Below are 19,397 nucleotides of genomic sequence, written 5' to 3'. Positions count from 1 at the left end.
TTATTTTTTTAAAACCTGGGCTGTTTCCCAGAAATGTATGATGAAATTATTTCTGTAATGCTGCTCTGCTTTCAACATTCATCTCAATACACATGAACAGAGGTTTAATTTTATCTCCTTTAAAAAACACAAAAAAGCAAAGCAAATTTTTTGCCTTCCACATTTTCAATTTCAACCAACTTGTAGTCTTGTGCCATCGGCGTCAATTACATGTTCGGCTTATATGTTCAGTACAAGAAAGTCAAATGTCCATTTCCTATTTTCTGTAAATTGCTTAATTTTTTTTTATTTTACAAAAGAAGAAACAGTACTTGGACTGTATAGTTTGTGCTAATAAGTACTGTCATCCCTCACTTTTCACGGGTTTGTACTTTGCGTTTTCGTTAATTCGCGGGTCGCCCCCCCAAAAAAAATTCAGGGGTGTACAGGGCAGGCGATGGCGTTTCCGGGAGCCCATGTGCGTTGCATACTAGTCTGCCTTTGTGCCTTTTAATGTCTGTAAACTCCCTGCGTTTCGTTGTTCAAGTGAAGTTTTGTGCCCCATATCCATTATTTTTATTACATATGGAACCTAAACGTACTTCTTGGTCTTGTGCTCGTAAACCTGGACCTAAAAGATGCAAGAAAATGATAACTGTGGCAGAGAAAGTTGCACTTTTAGACACGTTAAAAGAAAGAAAATGGTATATATTGTTTATTGGGTAGAAAAAAATATTCATTTGATACCAAGACTTTTATGCTTTTCCTTTGTCTCCCACCGCCCTTTCCATGTATCCAAAAAAATGCTAAAATCAAGCAATATGCTGTTGAATGTTCTCTTGATCGATTAGAAAAAGAAGACTAAAATGTTGTTTTTTTGGAGACCAGGGTTGTTTTGGAGAGGGTGGTCAATTATTCGCAGATTTTTGTTTTTCGCGGGAGGTCTTGGGACCTATCCTTAGCGAAAAGCGAGAGATGACTATACTCAGTCACAAAAAATGGCACAGAACTCGAATAATATTATACCAGAAAAAACATGTTGTATGTAATAAACGCTGAAATGTGTTTCTACAAATGCCCCTATTTCCCTGTTGTGTGCCTAACACTGCTGATGGACAATTTTAGCAAAGAAGAGGGAATTATTAGTACTGTACATGGGGGGGTAGATGCATGTGGCTGGGGGAAAATTCAGAGGAGGAAAAGAGGAACCTTTAGCAGGGGATCTTGTTACCTGTCAAAAGAGTGAAACTGCATGGGGAGGATGGCCTGCGCTTCCCTCTTCACCGCAGGGTCAGGGTAGGGCAGCGGCTCCGGTCCAGACTCTGCCCCTTCCACAGGCGCGGCCACGAGGCTTTTGAGGATCTCCTTGACGTTGATGCCCTTGTTGCCATGACTGATGCTGGAGATGGAGGGGGTGGGCTTCAGCATGTCGGCGCTGGGGCTCTCCGAGAGGCTTTCCTGGGACTTCTTGACTTCAGAAGACAGAGTGGAAAGCAGCTCGCTCATGGCGTCGGGCCCGGTGCTGGGCTCCAGGTCGGTGCCATTCAGCACGTTTGACACCTGCTCTTCTCCGATCCCAGAATCCGTGTGAGGGAGGGAGCTCTCGATGTGAAGGTCTTCTACCGGGGTTGGGTTCTCTTTCTCTTTGCTGCTCTCCACAAAAGTTGGAGGGTTTTCTTTAAAAGACAATACATAATAAAGTTAGTTGTTTTTTTCAGTTTTGTCAATCCTTTGCTTGCTGAATGCTTTCTATTTTCATTTCTTTTATAATTTTGCCCAAGGTGTCTGAGGGCCCCATTTATGTTTGCCAGGTTCAAAATATTCTATTCAGAAAGACATTCCCAGATGTTCATCAAGGGCAGTTTTGGGCAAGATTTAAGACTCTCATTATTCGTCTGGAGGCAAATGTGGACGCCCAACATAAAAAATCACATGAAAAAGTAAAAGACACACAGGAGGAGACAAATATTTTCACTTGAGATTCTATATTGACTCCTCCACACAAAGTGTGCTGCTGAACCAAGTGTGGCTCTATAAGTCAAGGGTTCTTCAGCTTTTACATGATGCCTAACTAATTCCAAGTTAGCTCATTTTGATATGCACTTCATCTATGGTCTGAGACATAATTTGGATTAAACTATATGGCAGTAAGTCCAAGGAGTGCTCAGAAGTCTTAAAATGTATAGGACAGCTGCGTGAGTAATCCAAAAAAATGTATGCATTTGCTAAAAGTACATTTGTGCAAGAAAAATCTGAACATTTAATAAAATAGTAAGATTAAGTTTCTCAAAGGAATTTTCTACTAGCAGTTTCAGTCTACAATCACACAGGTAGTAATGACACAGTTCATCACTAAAGACTGCTACACCATAAGGGCCAGGGTACAATACCCTTGATTGACAGGTAAGAATCTATTTCAACCAAAGGTTAATCAGGATCTGTAAAAAGTTTTTTTTTTAATTTTTCTTTCTAAAGTTTACTGTACATTGTAATTCTTTGCTTTTCACATCTGCTTTTAGCAGCACACTTGAGAATAAACAATCCTGTCTTCTACAGAAGGAACACTACATTGCAAGGTGAGAAAGAGTGAACTGCATGATTTGGATATGGTACTGTATCTTGTGTATATCACATTCTACATTCCAGTGTGGGACTGACCTCTAACTTGCTCCTTCTACATTCTGCACGGGGATGCATCTCTACATTCTAATCTGCGTGTCATAGACAATCACGTGGCCAATGAACTTGTATGTCTCAGCATGTCTCCTGATTGGCCAAAGGCAAAATGTTCTACTGAAAATGTTTCCCAAAGTAGAACCCTCGTCTAGTCCTGTATTGAGGTATCCATTGTTTCTGGGAATGCACACACTTCCAGAACACATAAGGACGCACTGTGAATTGAAAATTGTTCTCCTATATACTGACCTTCGGATCTTTGGACAGATCTCTGACTTTCCCCATGATAATGCATGATAATGTGTTAGAGATTGTGATACTTTTGTGTTTAGCCTCCTCTAATATTCCACGGTACCTGTAATCAAGCTGACTTCCAGAAGTGTCTGTAAGCTTTCTGAGGCTTTGTAAAACTATTAGATGACTAAAAACATTGGATGATTTTCAACATAAAATAAAACCGAAAATATTTAATTACACTTTATCCAGGGGCCAAACAAATGTTCAATCACACTTTGTCAGCAATTTGAAAGCATTCAAAAGTAGTCGTGTGCATTTACTGTATATATATTCTCACTCAGGAAATCTCTGTATATAACCATATTGTTCTTAAAAGATTCAAAACATTTTGAAGAGATACAGCATTACTGTAGATGGAGAGTACGGATATATACAAATATGGACATATATTCTATACTATATTGTATATGGACAACCATATACAGTAAATGGCTACATATTTTAATTAGGTTTATTAAATGCTATGAAAAATTACTGCATTATGAAAGTAATTCCTAGGAAATAGCTACTCAGAATGCAAACTGAGCTGAAGAACAGATAATTCTTGTAGGTAGTGCCTATTCACTGTATATGCTAATTCTGCATTTATATCCATTTCAATTTAAATCTGAGTTCAAAAAGATTGAAAGGATAAATCTCAAATGCTTATTAAACTACTACTCATACTCAAACCTATCAGGACCATCTTCTGCTGATAAATAGCTTGGATCTTTTTATAAAGGATATTTAATTTAAAAAGTATACAGTCACCTCAAACGTGTTTGAACGCAAGTAATTTAACTGTGACTACGTTTACAGCAGTAGGCATCATTATCCTAAATAATTAAAAGGCAGCATTCAAGGCTGGCAGAATGTGGGCACTGAAGTTTTAACAGAATGTTGTTTTTTTACCAGGAGAGACAAATTAATGCTCACGCTTTATGCTTTACTGTATATAAACTTATCAAATATATATGATAATAAATTAATTCAAGTGATATAGCATGAATATTGTGTATAGACAGAAGATTATTCAAACAATAATGCAAATACATTCTGTAGCAAATACTGTACATTACATAGTCTGTTACATAATTAAGTATTTATTTTTAAACGTCAAGCTGTAACTATTGTTTCCTTGAGATCTTATGTGTCTTTCAACACTGATGTTTTTATTTTTATTTATGGCTTACATCTTTGTTAACATTTTTTAGCTGGTGGTAAATTCTCAATTTCTCAATTATTTAAGATAGTGATATATACATAATAATTTCAGAGTATTCACAAAAATCCCAATAGCTTTTCAGTTTTTACGAGGACTGATAGTGGACATTTCAGGCTTCATTATTAATAAAGTATTATCTTATTAATGTAGGTTTCTTTCAGTTACAATTGGAAAAAGCTTAAGAAATTCTGTTTCTCATGATCATATTACCCATAGCTGATACTACAAACACCTATATTGCCAACTGAATATGTTCCTATTCTGTTAAACTGTTCCTAAGTTGTAATCAGCAGTGATCATGTGTTTTCCTGAGGTAAACAAGCTAATTTTCTCAAAGAAGAATTCACCCCCACCCCCACTCAACCAGCACCAGCCAGTTGTTTCCCAGATGCCTTTGCTGCTTTCTTAACATTCTTTATCAAAGCTAATGAGGTCAGCCTTTGCCTTTTTTAGAACGAGCAATGTATGGACTTCAGTTCATCAGAGACAGTCAGGCCAAAGCGACCTCATTTGCCACACGCTGTCTGAAAAATTGGCGTTTTACTCCAATTTATGAGGGGCGTGCTGTGCTATTTCCCTATCTCTTCTATGATCCTATTCTTCTCTGGTAAATTGCCTGGTTAATCGGCAATGACAGATCAGGGCTGTAAATAGAACTGGAGACTCCATGTCCTTGTGCTCAGAGCGCAGCAAAGTCACATTTTACATCGCTGGGCTTGTCATCCACAGGTCTCCCTCCCTTCCAGGAAAAATCCAGTAAACTTTTCAACTTCGCTTTAATTCCATATGTATGGTCTCACATTTGTGAGCTCAGAACCATAAGGATTTATGAATACAGCATTTATTGTCTACAAAACACAGGTGATGTGTGTATGCAACATTTTCTTCTATTTATTTCTAATTAATACACTGTAATATGATTATCTTCTGTCCACGCAACTAAAATATCATTACTATAAAAGCTTATACAGCCTTGCTTTATGCAAAAGAAAAGGTCTTAAAATTTAAGTATTTTTATTAAACTTTTTTTAAAGGTGGCAAATGCAGAGAAACGTACTGTATCTATACAAGGAATAAGATAGCCAATTTTACATTTATTAAAAGAGTTCAAAATTTTACTGATATATTTTCAATGGGCTATGTACTTGTAAATGCATACACACAGAAGCTTAAATGCATAAAACAGAAAGCATTCTTTTTATTGAAACCATTTATCCCCAAAAACTGCAGAATCCATCTATTATCAGAAAGCTAGCTGCTCTTTGTTGGTAAACGTCTTGACAATCCAGAGACTATCCTAGAAAGGATGTTTGCCAAATGTATCTACGGAAACAATTCAGAGTTTTCAATTAAACTAGTCAGCAAGTCTTTGGAAAGTGGGAGAAAACTAGAAACCTGTGTGTACATGTGGAGAACACGCAAACACCACACAGAAGACACCAAGTATTTAATTGTATTGTTGCACATACTGTAGGAACTACAGTACCTGTTTCATGATGGTGGCTGCACCGTTATCAGTTATTTAAACTGTATCATGAATACACCTCTCATATATCTACAGTATAACATACACTGATGACCCAACTTCTGTATTTGTCTTTCTAAATTTGGATTTCTTAAAGCTGTTAACTTGTTTTTCTCATTTTATGCATGTATGTTTCTTATTAGTTAAGGGTCTCATGTTGTGTTAAATGTATTATGAATTGTTTTACAAGATTTACCAGCGTACAAAGCAAATTTCCTCTCTGGGACAATAGATGAAGTATTTGTGCCATTTGATCTCATCACCTTCACTATTAACTGATGGACTCAAAACTTCTAAATTTTCTGTCTCTCAATCAAAACTCTTTTTGATAAGGAATTTTACTAGATTTATTCTCTTTAAAACTCAAGCGTAAAATAACAAACTGCAACTGTATGTCCAGCGACTGTTCGTATTTTTACATCACTTTTTGGTCCTTTCATGTGGATTCTCTAGCTACTGCCGGCAGCCACATCACCCTGCAACTCACAACTGGCAGCCCACTGAAGCTAAGCAGGTGTGAGCCTGGTCAGTACCTGGATGGGAGACCTCCTGGGAAAAACTAAGGTTGCTGCTGGAAGAGGTGTTAGTGGGGCCAGTAGGGGGTGCTCACCCTGTGGTCTGTGTGGGTCCCAATGCCCCAGTATAGTGAGTGTTCTGGCGCACTATAGCTGCCATCACTTCATCCAGGTGGATGCTGCACATTGGTGGTGGTGGAGGGGAGTCCCCATTACCCGTAAAGCGCTTTGTGTGGAGTGTCCAGAAAAGCGCTATATAAGTGTAAGCAATTAATATTACTGCCGATTTCTTACCTCGACTCAGTTTTATTCATTATGTTAATTTCCCAACACATAACTATACACAGCCATACTGTACATTAGTCTTGGTCAGTATTCAGTGGATATACTGTATCCAACCTACAGTATAAGCATCTTAACTGGGTATTTCTGACTAAGTTCAGTTCTACATCTCCTGGCAAGAGCAAATAAACAAATCTTCTGCTGACTGAGTGTAATTAATTCAAATGGTCTGAAGGACAAAACTGCAAAACCCACCTAGTTCAGCTCAGTCTGTTGCTTGAGGCATGTATTGCTTTTCATAATACAACACTATCACAAATAATTAGTCGAGCTTTGTGGTGGACAGATAAGTTGACTCTTATGAAGGTAGCAGTACGACATCTGGAGTTTTCCTAGAGGTAGATGGGGCTGACTGTTCATTTACAGGTACAAGAACAACCTGTTCTGTCCTACAGGGATGCTCTGAGGGCTGTTTGACTGCTGCTCTAGTCTCACTTATAAGGGTCACAGTAATCCTGCAGTCCTTTGCTCCACCATCAAGAAAAGCTCAATCCAGTTAAGAAGTTTGCTTTTCCTCCCTCCGTTGAACAGTATATTCATTCATACTTTAATGTAACTCTTTCACAACAAAATATGTAATATTGATAACCATTTGTTTACCATGACTCCTGCCTTCATGACAACTACTGCCACTCCTGCTCTCACCAAGTCTGAGTTTCACACCTTTTATTGCTGGAGGTGCTACAGTATAGACCCTACTTAATAAGTAGGGACAGTAGTTTTAGTGCTTAAAAACTACCGTCATATTTTCAATCTGCATTTCTTGCAGATAGCGGAGAGTTTTTTGTAGCATTATTGCAATGTTATTTTTAATTTAATAAGCTTTCCAGTAGGAGTTTAGGCAAACCATACTGAAAGAGCCTTGTTAAGGTAGTTAAAATCTTGCTGATGGTTTCTGACTCCTGGGTCTTGTAATTGTCTTCTCCTTCTGGACTTACAGTAAGTGCAGGTTTTAATGATGTCAATCACGGCATGCTACTGCATCACATGCATAATCATCTAGTGGTCTCAGGTGCTTGGCTTGGCTCCCATTTGGTAACAAGCAGGCAATTTGGAATTCCTGACTTTTTTATATCTGATGTTGTCACAGTTACTGAGGATCTATGACACGACACTTTGTTTGGACTGTTTTGTACATTCACCATCAGATTATTCACCATCATGGTGTTGAGATTCACTGTTATGCTGGTTTACTAACTCACATTCACTTCGGTGAATTACAGTTGGTTGTCTTATATTAAGATATGGATGCAACAGAGATTCATCTTAACCTAAGCTGTGATAAGACTGAGTTTGTTTTTACTGGCTCCCAATTCCATATGCAAAGTTGGTTATTTCAGTGTTGATGTTATTGAAATCATTGAAAATTACCACTTGACTTTATGATAGAGATGTCACAATGAAACATTTTTTCAATATTTGGGTTGTGGCCCTCACTCTATCTGATGCTAAACAAATTATACTTGTCTAAATGTCATAAAGATTTGACTACTTTATGGCCTTACTTAGTGGATAATCTATCCACTAAGCAAGGTTTACTATATCCAGAATTGTTAGCTAACTAAACTACACAAAATACTACAGAATGCCTGTCCTGGCTAAACTGTATTGGCTCCTGGTTAACAGAGAATGTAAAGGATTTCTTGCTTAATAAAGCACTGACTGGTCTCACTTCGGGTTACCTTAAGAACCTACTGCATAAGCACAGTCTAACACAAGGTATGATCCACAGATCCAGGTCTTCTTAGTCTATATAAAACCAGGCTCTGCACAATGGGCAGCAGAGCCTATTTTGCAGTGCCATGAATTGCCCAAATTCTTTACAGATGCAGCAATAACTGACATTTTTAAAATACACTTTTTTTACAACAGCTTTTAATGAATCATTTTGTTTACTCTTAGCCTCACTTAGTCTACTTACTGTGATTTTTTACATTCATGTTTTAAAAAGTATTTATGAATAAAATGTTTCCAAAACGCTAATCCAGACACATTGCCTCTTCACATATCCTGCTGGAGAGAGCTTTGTTAGCCTGGTTTTGAGGGCATGAAAGCGCTTGATTTCTTTTCATCTGTCACAAAAGAAAACAGCACTTGAATGGGAGGTGCCATCATATGGAATGAAAGTAAAAAGAAAGGAAACCTGTGCTTGTGGGCGAGTTGATTTCTTGTCGGATGCTTCTTCCAGACTGGCTCCCTGACCTGGCGGTCTCTCTCTGTGGCTCCAGGATGTCGCGGTACTTTGACACCATTAAGACAGAAATAAAGTACACCACAGCCAGCGCAAGAAACTGGGCCTGTTTACTGTCGTCCTGTGAACAGAGACACACAGTCACCACAACACTCAGACATTTCAAACAAATCTGAGACTGCAAGAGCGGTTTAAAAAATAATAATTTATAAAATTGCCTAGCAAGGACAACGGTTTAAAATTTTGGCCACAGAGCATAGAAATCGGAGAACTTGTTTCAGCAGCCAGCACTTCAGATACAAAACACAAGATAATTTCTGGATTCATTTCACAAAGAAACTTTAAGGCACTGATATACTGTACATACTGCTTTGTATGTTAACAAAATAAATATGAATTTGAAATGAATCTAAGATCCCAGTTAAGGCAGGAATTTAATAACCTTTTAACTTTATTATATTTCAGAAATATGGCAATTAGCCCAATATCTTATGTACTGTACATGTCACATTTTATATACCACAAAAGCATACTTTAGAACCTTTATAGAACCTACTACATTAGACTGTTTAAAATTTATTAAATCATAATGCTAAATATTAACATATCAGTGACATTCTGATACCTTTGATGAAGTGAAGGGGGTATCTACTTAACTTAAATGTTTCAAGAAATCATTTAAAGATGCCAGAAGAAAACTGTCACATTTCGTGAGAAGTAATTAATGCCGCCCAACTCAGACTTGACGCAAGGCAGCAGTTTTGTCAACAATTAATGACAATTCTTCTTCTCTAAAGTGCACACTGCTCAATGTTGGTCAGAGTGTGAGGCAATGTGAGACCATGAATAGTTAACTTCACAATGCTAATAAAAAACAGAAAAACTGGCAATGTGTTGAAAATTAGATTTTTGACTACAGATACTACAGACGTACGGCCATACTGTATCTTTCCAATCGGAAAAGTTCATTAAGATTTTAAAAAACAGAACGGGCCAGAAGAACCATGGTGAATGCAGACTCACCACATCCCGGAATACTACTGCCCGAAGACGATTAATGTCCACATCCTGCAACAGTCTGTCAGGGTCCTTGATAGGAGAAAGGTTACTGGGAATATTCTCTATGGTAGTCTGAAGCAAAAGATATACAGCACATCTTTCAAACCCCCTTTAACACGGTTCTGCAATTCTATTTAATAATTCAATTACTACATGATCTGCAGAAATATACTGTAACACACACATACTCATTTTCATGGCAACTAGTATTCCAGACACCCATAGTCTCCGTTTTCATGTAAACTAAGAATCTCTATCATTATTGGCATAAATATGAGTATTATTAGTGTTTTAGGAATGGTGGAGTAGTTTGGAAAACACTTCCCTAAACATGGATTATAAAAAGGCTATACTGATCCATAATAGTGAGCCTGAATTTTAAAAATATAATATTTAACAGGCTTTTAATCGTGACAATGTTTTGGGAGGCAAGTGATCTAACAAATCAGTAGAACCAATAAACTGAATTAAACAATTCAATTGTTTAGTGAAATGGAACACAATATACCTGAAGAGAGTATAGGAACCTACAGTTTGTAAAGAAAACATTTCATAGATAATATACTGCAGGAAAAATTCAGTAACTTCAAGTTTCTGGGGGCTAATTCTGAAAGAAATATTTTTTATGTCAAAGTGTGAAAAGGGATTACTTCAAAAAGGAATTCGAAGCTGCTCAGTGAAATTACCTTGCTGGCCGGGGTCCCACTCTGCAGGGTCTCCTGTGTCTTACTGTTGGGCATGGATGGTTTTGTGGTCCTGTCACGTTGCCTCTGTCTGCACTCAAGGCAGTTCCGTACAGCAACGCAGCACACTGGAAAAAGAAGGTTTGTTCAGGGGAAGCGCAGAGTGCACTCTGTGAGGAATTCTGGGAGTTAACAGAGTGATCCCAAGATCCCGTCCTTCACAGAACAGCCAGGGTTCATTTGAAGCAGCAGGCAGGCGGCCTCCTAAAACCCTTATTAGTTCATACAGAGACCCAGCTACAACAGTGTATTAGGAAAGAAAGTTGTGTTTTTAGCCGTTCTCAGTATTTGAAACAGTTAAACAGTTAAAATGTGCTTCACCTGTCGTGTGAGACACTTTTTTTAGTAATAATGGGGCACATTATTTTCCCCTGCAGCTCTTTAATTTCCACTGCCAATTAACTAGAAAGGATGTTTAACAGAGGATTTTCCAAATTATATACAGTACATATTGAACGCTGTTTTCTTACAGGTTCTGCTGTTTCATTTTCAATATGGAGGGAAAAAACTTGGAATGTTAAAAAAATAAAGCAACGTATTAAAATATGAAAAGCTGGAAACCAAACTTATCAGGCTTTTGGATTTCAAGCAATATGCAGTGCTGTTTCATGTCACCTAAAAAGGGCCCAATGTCTGGAGATGAATAAACAATGGGTTTAGCATTCCTATGGCTCAAATCTTGCAAGGAAAATTGGAAGGCATTTCTAAAAATACTTAAAAAACAGGATTGTGATAGGAAAAAATAATTTTGCACAGGCATATTAAAAGTAGTGATATGTTAATAACTACTACTAGGTAATGGAATATACAGTACTACTACACTTTTAAAAGTTAAAAAAAAAGTTTACCAACAAGTGGAGAGTATTTGACCCATCAAGATAGTAGATATCCAATCTGAGGATCTCTTCCAAACATTTCTTTCATCAGTTTTATGCACCCCTCCCCCTTCACTGTTTTTACTTATGCCCTCAGACTCATGTTTCACTAGTGATTCTGAAGCAGTCCACTGGGCTGATTTTCTCCATGTCATTGAGGATTATGAAAATTTATCATGTACTTCCATAGTCTATAGCCTTCTCTGTTCAAGACCGAATCAGTTAAATTCTTTTAGCATTAATGTGAGAAATGGTGAAAATGATTGTTCTGGTGATGAAAACAGCTTTATAACATTCCTACAGTAAATGCTGACTGTATTCTAGATAAGGTCGTAATAGTGTATTGTGCAATTTCAACACAACTTGATTTAAACTCTACACTTTGAACTGCATAATTTATAACTAAATAAGTGTCACATTCAGTAGTGGTGATTTAACAGCCTTAACTATGAACCACTAAGTGTGACACCTTATAAAGTAATGATACTTAATGGCTGGGGAAGGCCATCTGAAGAATGTTAAAAATGGGCAGAGCTAGATCCCCGCTCCCACCAGCCAGGCAGATCCATCTTACTAAAATCTCACATCGCCACGGAAACACTCACCGAGCCTAAGGCACTGCCGCATGAGGCCTCCCGAGGACATGTTCTTCTCGGCTTCAATCTCGCTGAAGTTGAGGGAGCTGGCGAACACCAGCACATCCACCATGGCCATCAGCCGGCTGAGGAACGTCACGGCCGTCTCCGCGGACATCCCCTGCGTGGCTTCGATGTTCTCCAGCTCCATCTTTGAAGAACATTGAACATAAGACATCAAATACTTTGCTTTACTTAATAACTTCAGAGCCAGACATACATTACTCTCTTCTAAAAGGGGTTTCTACAGGAGTTCTGCTGTCTTGTGCTGTTCTCAAAGAACAAGTATCTTAAATGCCAATCACAATGTGAAAGACATTTCTAAACTGCTAACCAAAAAAAAAGATGCTAGTAGATGCATGTCTTTGAGGTATACTGTCACTGTCATATGCATATCTATTTACTCAGAATCTCAGTGAGTCCCGACAAACACAAATGGCAAAGGTTCTTTCAGAGGAGCCTGAATTAACGACTTACAATCACTCCACTGAATTTGGTATCTTTTTAACATTTTGACCACTGAGTATAGCTGCGGTTGCTCTTCAATCGCAAATTTTAACAGTCAGACAAATTCTCAGAAAAATACACTGAAGTCAAAAACAAAGTTCTGCTTTATCCTTTCCTGCATTGCAAGAAGTCATGCATACAGTAACTAGGTGTGCGTGAATGGTGCAATGATGGAAACTGCCGTTTCTGGTTGATATCGAGTGTGGGAACAACACAAACAGCCAAAACACGGTGTGCTTCCCCCCTGCCTCCCAGAGCTCCACCACTGAAGTCAAGAAGAATGTCATCAGTGTCATCGGGGGTGGGAGGAAGAGCAGTTCGTCTCCATGCCTGAATAAGTGTTGCCATGCCAATTATGAAGAGTCGATAAAGGCAACACCTGTCAGCTGAGGAGCAGGTCCTGGAGTATTCAGGTCTCACAGCCCCCACCCCCTCTGACTTCAAGCTTGAAATTGAGATGGGTTACTTATTGACAGTGTTGCTGAAGAACTGAAATGAATTTTACCATGGCTTTAAAAACATCACAAAACACCCTGTGACATTCAAGGATTTTATAGCCACTGCCTGCCTTGTGCTTCACTGGACTGCACATAATTTATCAACACAAAGTTGGCAGCTTTATGTTTTTGTTTTTATTTGGCGTTTTCATCCAAAATCATTTATATTCCAGGTGTTGCCTACTGAAGGATCCACACTAAGAGCAATCCAAAGGAGATGAAACTCCCCCACAATTATGCTTTAACTTGAATTTGGCTGACGTCTGAGCTTATAAATCATAGCATCTGTAGAGATGCTGTACTATACATATTACAAGGGGAGCAGCTCTTTTGGAATCTTAACTCATCTAGTTTTCTAAATGTGAGATGTGTCTGTAACTAGTTTGTTCTTTATCTGCATGGTTCATCAGTGAATACTCATTTTAAGTGTAAACTGAATGTATCATATTATACCATCACCAACCATACACAATGTTTCACTACAATATCTCATGTTCCTGACAGGACATACTGGATGTACAATTTGGGGTTATTTTTGTGTCTCTCACGATTTTCTGTTTTTTATAATTTTTTGTAAGGCCACTTAGCATTACAAGCAGCCATGCTGTAAGAGTTAAGATTTTGAAGCACACAAAGCAGCAACAAATAATGAAATATGAAAAAAAACATGGATTGAAAAGAAAACAAAAACAGCGGCTCAATATTTTGTAATAATGTTTTTGGGCAGTGAAACACAGGCACATAGCTTAAGTTATCTTGTTTTGTTATTTAAAAATAATTTGTCTGGTGTTAGATTAAAAAAAGGCCAATACTGCAGTAAAGCAAGAAGCTTTTAAAGTCTGGCATTACTTCATGAACAAAATTAAATTTACAGTTTAGTCAGCAACACAGTGAGGGAGCAGGTTGTTTTAATTTTACTTGGTGTGTTTTTGGTGTAGGAAGGGCGAGGGGGGATAGTTACATCTGGGGTAACACAAGCAGACTAAATACAGAATAGGCAGGAGTTAATCCCACTTGGACTCGACAGCTACCCACCTCACCAACAGAGCCTACACTGTTAGACAATGGGGCAACCTCATCACTCTTTGCCACTACTCGAGCTAAAGCCTCCCTTGGGAAGAGATGTGAGCAACCACTTGCTTCAGTCTTACATGTTAACAAAGAAGGAAACAGCCTTGAAAATCATCATTTAAAAAAAAACAGAACAAGAAAATTTTCACAGTGCTGGTTCTTGCTCTCTATTCTTTTAATGTAAGCGAAGGCATGGGGGTAAAATGAGATTCTGCTGTACAAAATCGGTCATTTCCTAAATGCGATGAAACACTTTAATAGAGCTGGCACTTTTGTCCAAATTAACTATAAAGACTAGAGAGCGGGCTACTCAAGGAACTGTTTTACAGTGCATGGTCGTCAGAGGGACAGAGTAGAAGAAGGCTAAGGGTGTGAGGTTAAGTACACTGTGATATGTAGGAAATGCCAGAGCTTAAACCAGGAATTTTCTAGCAACAATCCCTTTACTATGAGTACAGTTTTGGATTCTAAAGTGTCCTAGAAAGATTTTTGCAAGATTTTGATGTTGCTGTTAATATTTTCAAATTGCCCATTCGGCAATATTAAGAAGCAGTTAAATCAATTGAATTATTCCTTTGCTAATAGATTTAAATCTAATATATATGATAGTAAACATACAGTAATGTAATGTTTATAATAATGCCCTCCCCTGTTTTATTTTGTGTGAGGGGAGCTATTAAAGAAGTGCTGCATTCATAATATCTTATATATCATAATATCTACATTCATAATATAGTCATGAACGTGTTAATACAAGAAGAAGAAAACTTGATTAAGCATGTTACAGAAAGACATGAAATACATCTGGATTATGTAATTAACAGAATGATCTAACAGTAAATATCCTTGTGTGAATAAGTATGTGAACCCTTAGAGTGATAACTCCTTCTGCATCAATGACTTTAATTAGACATTTCCTATAACTGTTTCAGTGTCACATTGGCTTTTAGGAATCGTGGCCCATTCTTTCTTATCTATCCTCTTCATGTCAGTGCCATTTGAGGGTTTCCTTGCATAAGCAGCTTGCTTCAAATGCTGCCATAACATTTTAATGGGGTTTAAGTCCAGAAATGACCTACTTTCAGCTCAGTTTCTGCTGAAAAATGGATAGCCTGACATTTTCCTCCAGAATTTGCTGATAAAATGCCATGGTTTATGGTTCCATCAACGATGGCAAGCTTTCTAAGTCCCGTGGAAATAAAGCAGCTCCAAACCATGATACTCCCACCACTATGCTTGAGGGTCAGAATCAGATTATACTTTCTGAAAACTGTTGAGGTTTGGATGTCTCCACACAAACCACTTCTCATTGTGGCCAAAAATGCTTCAAGTAGTCCAGGTTCTTTCTGGCGAATTCGAGGCTGGTGGTGATGTTTTTGTTTAGAGAGCAATGATATCGATGGATACTACTAGACTAGAGTCTCTGTGGTTTTGGAATATTTTCCATTTGTAGACTGAGACTGTAGACGTTTTGTCCCCAAATGTTTTGTAACCCTCGTCTGACTGATAAGCATTAAGTAGTCTTTTCAGAGAAGACCTCTGTTACTTCTCTTGTCAGGGCATGACATGTTTCCACTAACCTATATAGTAAAGACCAAATGTTATAGGATAGGACTGCCTGAACTCAGTCCTTGTTTACATTTTACCCAGTTAAATCTAATAACCTGCTTTTCTGTGCTAGAGATTTACTTATTATTTCAGATACACTCCCCAAATATTATTTTCTATTTCACAGAACACTGCAACTCAAAAAATTAAATTAGTAAATATAAACTCAGGTTCAAACATGGGTAATATGGTAAGAAACTGGAATTCCCATAATTATACTGGGGGCTGACAAACTTTCTCTCAGACCATATACTAATTTAATTAATACATGAATACATGTATTTTATTCTCTTTTATTCTGAAGAAAATGATACTCCCAGGTGAAAGAACTCAACACACAAGCCATAATGTGTGGATGCTATACACCTTGTTCACTAATCTTACTTAAATATAAGGCAGAATATTAACTAATATCAATACATGAATATCTAGATAAGGGACTGAAATATTAAGCAGGTCTATGTTTCTATAACACGTTTCAGGCTGTACAAAGAAAAGAGTTCTTTATGTAGATTACACTTTAACATCACTACAGTACATCTATTTTACAAAAGCCATGAGTAACTTTTCTTTAATTGAGCAACCTAAATACCACTGTTCAAGGATATGCATTAACACTGCAACCACTCATTTTCTGAGAAAGTCCCATTTGAAATGAGGGAAAAAAAATCTGTTATCAATCAGAACCTTCTTTCTGAACATGCAACTAAAAGAACTAGTGCATTATAAAAGAGAAACTGAAACTTACAGCAGTCATACTAACCTTAGAGCTCTGGACATGCAACAGACAAAACGGACAACAGAATACAACAACACAAGAAAAAAAATGAAAAAAGATTAAAATCAAAAGAAACTGCAGTCTTTCATGATATTTAACTACATATTTGTTCACTATGGACTTGGATATTCATTTTTTTCTTAATCTGGCATTAGAAATGAGCAATAAAATAATAATCAAGCTATGATTAAAAAAAAAGCTTTTGCAAAATTATTCAACATGTTATCAAAGCATCAGTTAATCAAGCCAAGCATAAATAAATATTCATTTGTCTTAGAGGCAGTGATGAACCACATTTCAATTCCACTGTTCAATAATACATGCATTCCATTCGACAATGCTCCCACTAACATGCAACCTTTCAGTTCTCCCACTAGGTGGCACTAAGTCCTTGCAGATGGAAGATTGCCCACTTACAGAAGGAGATGTAGCTGCAGAAAGTAATGGCAATATTCCTCCACAAGCGATAATTATGTTGTCTACCATCTGGGAAATGAGGTGAATCGTATTATGTACAAAAATGATGTTCTCGTTACTATTCACAAAGTCCATGACTGATTTGGTTGAATGGCTGAAAAAAAAAAGAAGGAAAAATATTTGTCAACACTGTAAAAAGGAGCCACCGGACACAGTATCAAAATTAGAGATAATGTTTAACACCAAGCCAAGTGAAAAGCACTTCGTAAAGAGGTTTTCGCTCAGATGCGAGAAAAGTATCTTGAGGGGGAAAATTTTGTGGCACCTGTTCATCACACAAACAAGTCACATTCCTTTGATTCAATTTAAGATGCATAGTAAGCCAGAAAAGTATGTTTGTGAATACTGTACAGTATGTCACGTGGACTCTGCATTAATTTTTTTAAAATAAAACATTCAGATATTTTGATACTTATAATAGTCCATATAAAATTTTATCATGATTCAACAACCAACAGACCTAGAGAAGAATAATGTTAAAAATATTTCTCAATATATCTAAAAAAGTAATAACATATTTTAAATGTTTATACAGCATCCATACATCCATATGGTAAATAATTCACCGAGAAAGGAAACATTAATACACAGCCTTATAACAGAACAATAGGACCCAGGTTCAAAAGCATGTTTTTTTTTTACCTGCATAACCTCTTTTCCCTATCCCACTTGTCAGGAGATGGTAACTCCAGGCTGCCCATAGTAAGGGCTGTCACTGTTGCTCACTTACTGGTGATTATATGTATGCTGCCTTCTTTTTCATTATCCAATTTTATTAATTCCTAATTTCATTTGAGAAACAACGTTACATTTTTCCACAACTCCCCAAAATCACCCTCATGTATCCCTGGTCGCCATCATTGGTTCCCCACTTTTCTCAACTATCAAGACTAAAGTCGGGTATCTACTGTTGAAGCCCAAGCTTTGATGGCACCACCAGCTACACCCCAAGTTCTGGTCATCCATCCTGCTACCCCCCCACCATGCACCCCGGATTACCTTAAAGATGCTACAGTGTCAAAACAGAACAATTCATTCTGTCTTCAAATAGCTGGATAGTGTAATTTTCTTCTACCCTCATGTACTACAATTGGCTGTAATTCCTCTGGTGTCAATCTTTTGTTCTGCTGACTACCTTTCACTTTGGAAAAACTGATACGACTACATGTGCTCGGGTGATTAAAATCAAAAGAAATGGTATTGAACCAGATATTTGTTTACGTAGGACTTTGACCTTTTTATTCTTAATCTGGCACTAGAAAGAATAAATAATCAAGCTAGGAATAAAAAAAAGCTCTAGCAAAATTATTCAACGTTATCAAAGCATCACTTAATCAAACCAAGCATACACTGTACATAGATATTCATTAGACTTAAAGGCAGTGATAAACCACATTTTAATTCCTCTGTTCAATAATGCATGCAATAAATACTCATTCACACAGAAGAAAGTGAAAGTAAACCCATGTTACTGATTTCTTTGGCCGGGTGTAAAAAAGGAATGTGTTGCTGTAACCCAGTCCTTCTCATTGTAGAGAGAATGACTGCAAGAACCTTCAAATGAATAGAATGCCATGAACAAACATTGCAAGAAACCAATATCTTCTGAAGGGTAAAGCATAAAAACTGGTCACTATGAGATATGGAACATATTGAGTTTCATTTAGTTAAAAGAAAAGTGTGGAAGTTTGAGCTTCGAAGATAAAAGCCAGCCACCACTTTAATTGAAGCTCCTTTAATAACCACATGCTGTACCATATGTGGGTTTCTGGGTTACCTTCTCCAAACGTGTACATCTGTCTCCAGAGCGAAGAGCAGATCAGTGAGCAGCCTCTGGTGCATGGGTGACCACTTGAACTCTGGAATCCGGAACATGGTGGTCCGCGGGCCGGGGCTGAACTGGCGCCTCTGCTCCTCTGTCATGGGCATCCCTCGGAAGCCAAGGTCTACCCGCAGGTCTCGGTCCATCTGACTGCCCGCTCGCCCATGGAGAGCCTGTGGCACAGAGCAGCCCACTCACCACCTGTCCTTTCACACCTACACACTGCTACCAGTGCCAGCACAACGCAGGGGGCTCCCGGGAAGCCTTGTGTGTGTCATAACCCACTTGCCCTTACACTAGAAATACTTGTTATCTATAGAATTATGATTAGTCTCTATAAATGTAATCTTAAATTTACATGAACAGACAAAATGCACAATTACAAAAGCTGCAAGAGCTACAGAAATAACTTAAAAGAAAGCATAGTTGAAGTCAGCAGATGTATTAAAGACTCTTCCTGGGTCAAGTCTGGCTGCCCTTTGAAAATGCAGAACACTACAAAAATGTAATTGCTGGTTTCTAAATTAATAACACAGAAGAACAACTTCCACCCTATCATCATTTTTTCCAGTCGCAGGTTTCAGAGACTTATTAAT

The 19,397-nt window shown here is 37.7% G+C and overlaps 1 protein-coding gene across 18 annotated transcripts in view; it reads right to left on the bottom strand.

The window, feature by feature from the left end:
* The window catches only part of nbeaa (neurobeachin a), a 354,854-nt gene that overhangs the window by 176,230 nt on the left and 159,227 nt on the right, over window positions 1-19,397 (bottom strand). For 11 of the 18 annotated variants that reach the window (XM_015341879.2, XM_069190158.1, XM_069190159.1 and 8 more), the window contains exons 23-30: window positions 18,757-18,974; window positions 16,920-17,073; window positions 16,473-16,496; window positions 12,012-12,192; window positions 10,475-10,599; window positions 9,753-9,860; window positions 8,682-8,850; window positions 1,211-1,655 (exon numbers count right to left, since the gene is read on the bottom strand). In XM_015341879.2, the coding sequence (XP_015197365.1) occupies window positions 1,211-1,655; window positions 8,682-8,850; window positions 9,753-9,860; window positions 10,475-10,599; window positions 12,012-12,192; window positions 16,473-16,496; window positions 16,920-17,073; window positions 18,757-18,974 (1,424 nt within the window). The remainder of the gene's footprint in view (window positions 1-1,210; window positions 1,656-8,681; window positions 8,851-9,752; window positions 9,861-10,474; window positions 10,600-12,011; window positions 12,193-16,472; window positions 16,497-16,919; window positions 17,074-18,756; window positions 18,975-19,397) is intronic. The other 7 variants (XM_006628171.3, XM_015341891.2, XM_015341892.2 and 4 more) reach the window with 2 other exon arrangements.

Source organism: Lepisosteus oculatus, chromosome 5 (genome assembly GCF_040954835.1).
Source record: "Lepisosteus oculatus isolate fLepOcu1 chromosome 5, fLepOcu1.hap2, whole genome shotgun sequence".
In the NCBI taxonomy this organism is placed as follows: Eukaryota; Metazoa; Chordata; class Actinopteri; order Semionotiformes; family Lepisosteidae; genus Lepisosteus; species Lepisosteus oculatus.
Note: the sequence above shows the minus strand (reverse complement) of the source record. Positions and strands in the feature narration are given on the sequence as shown.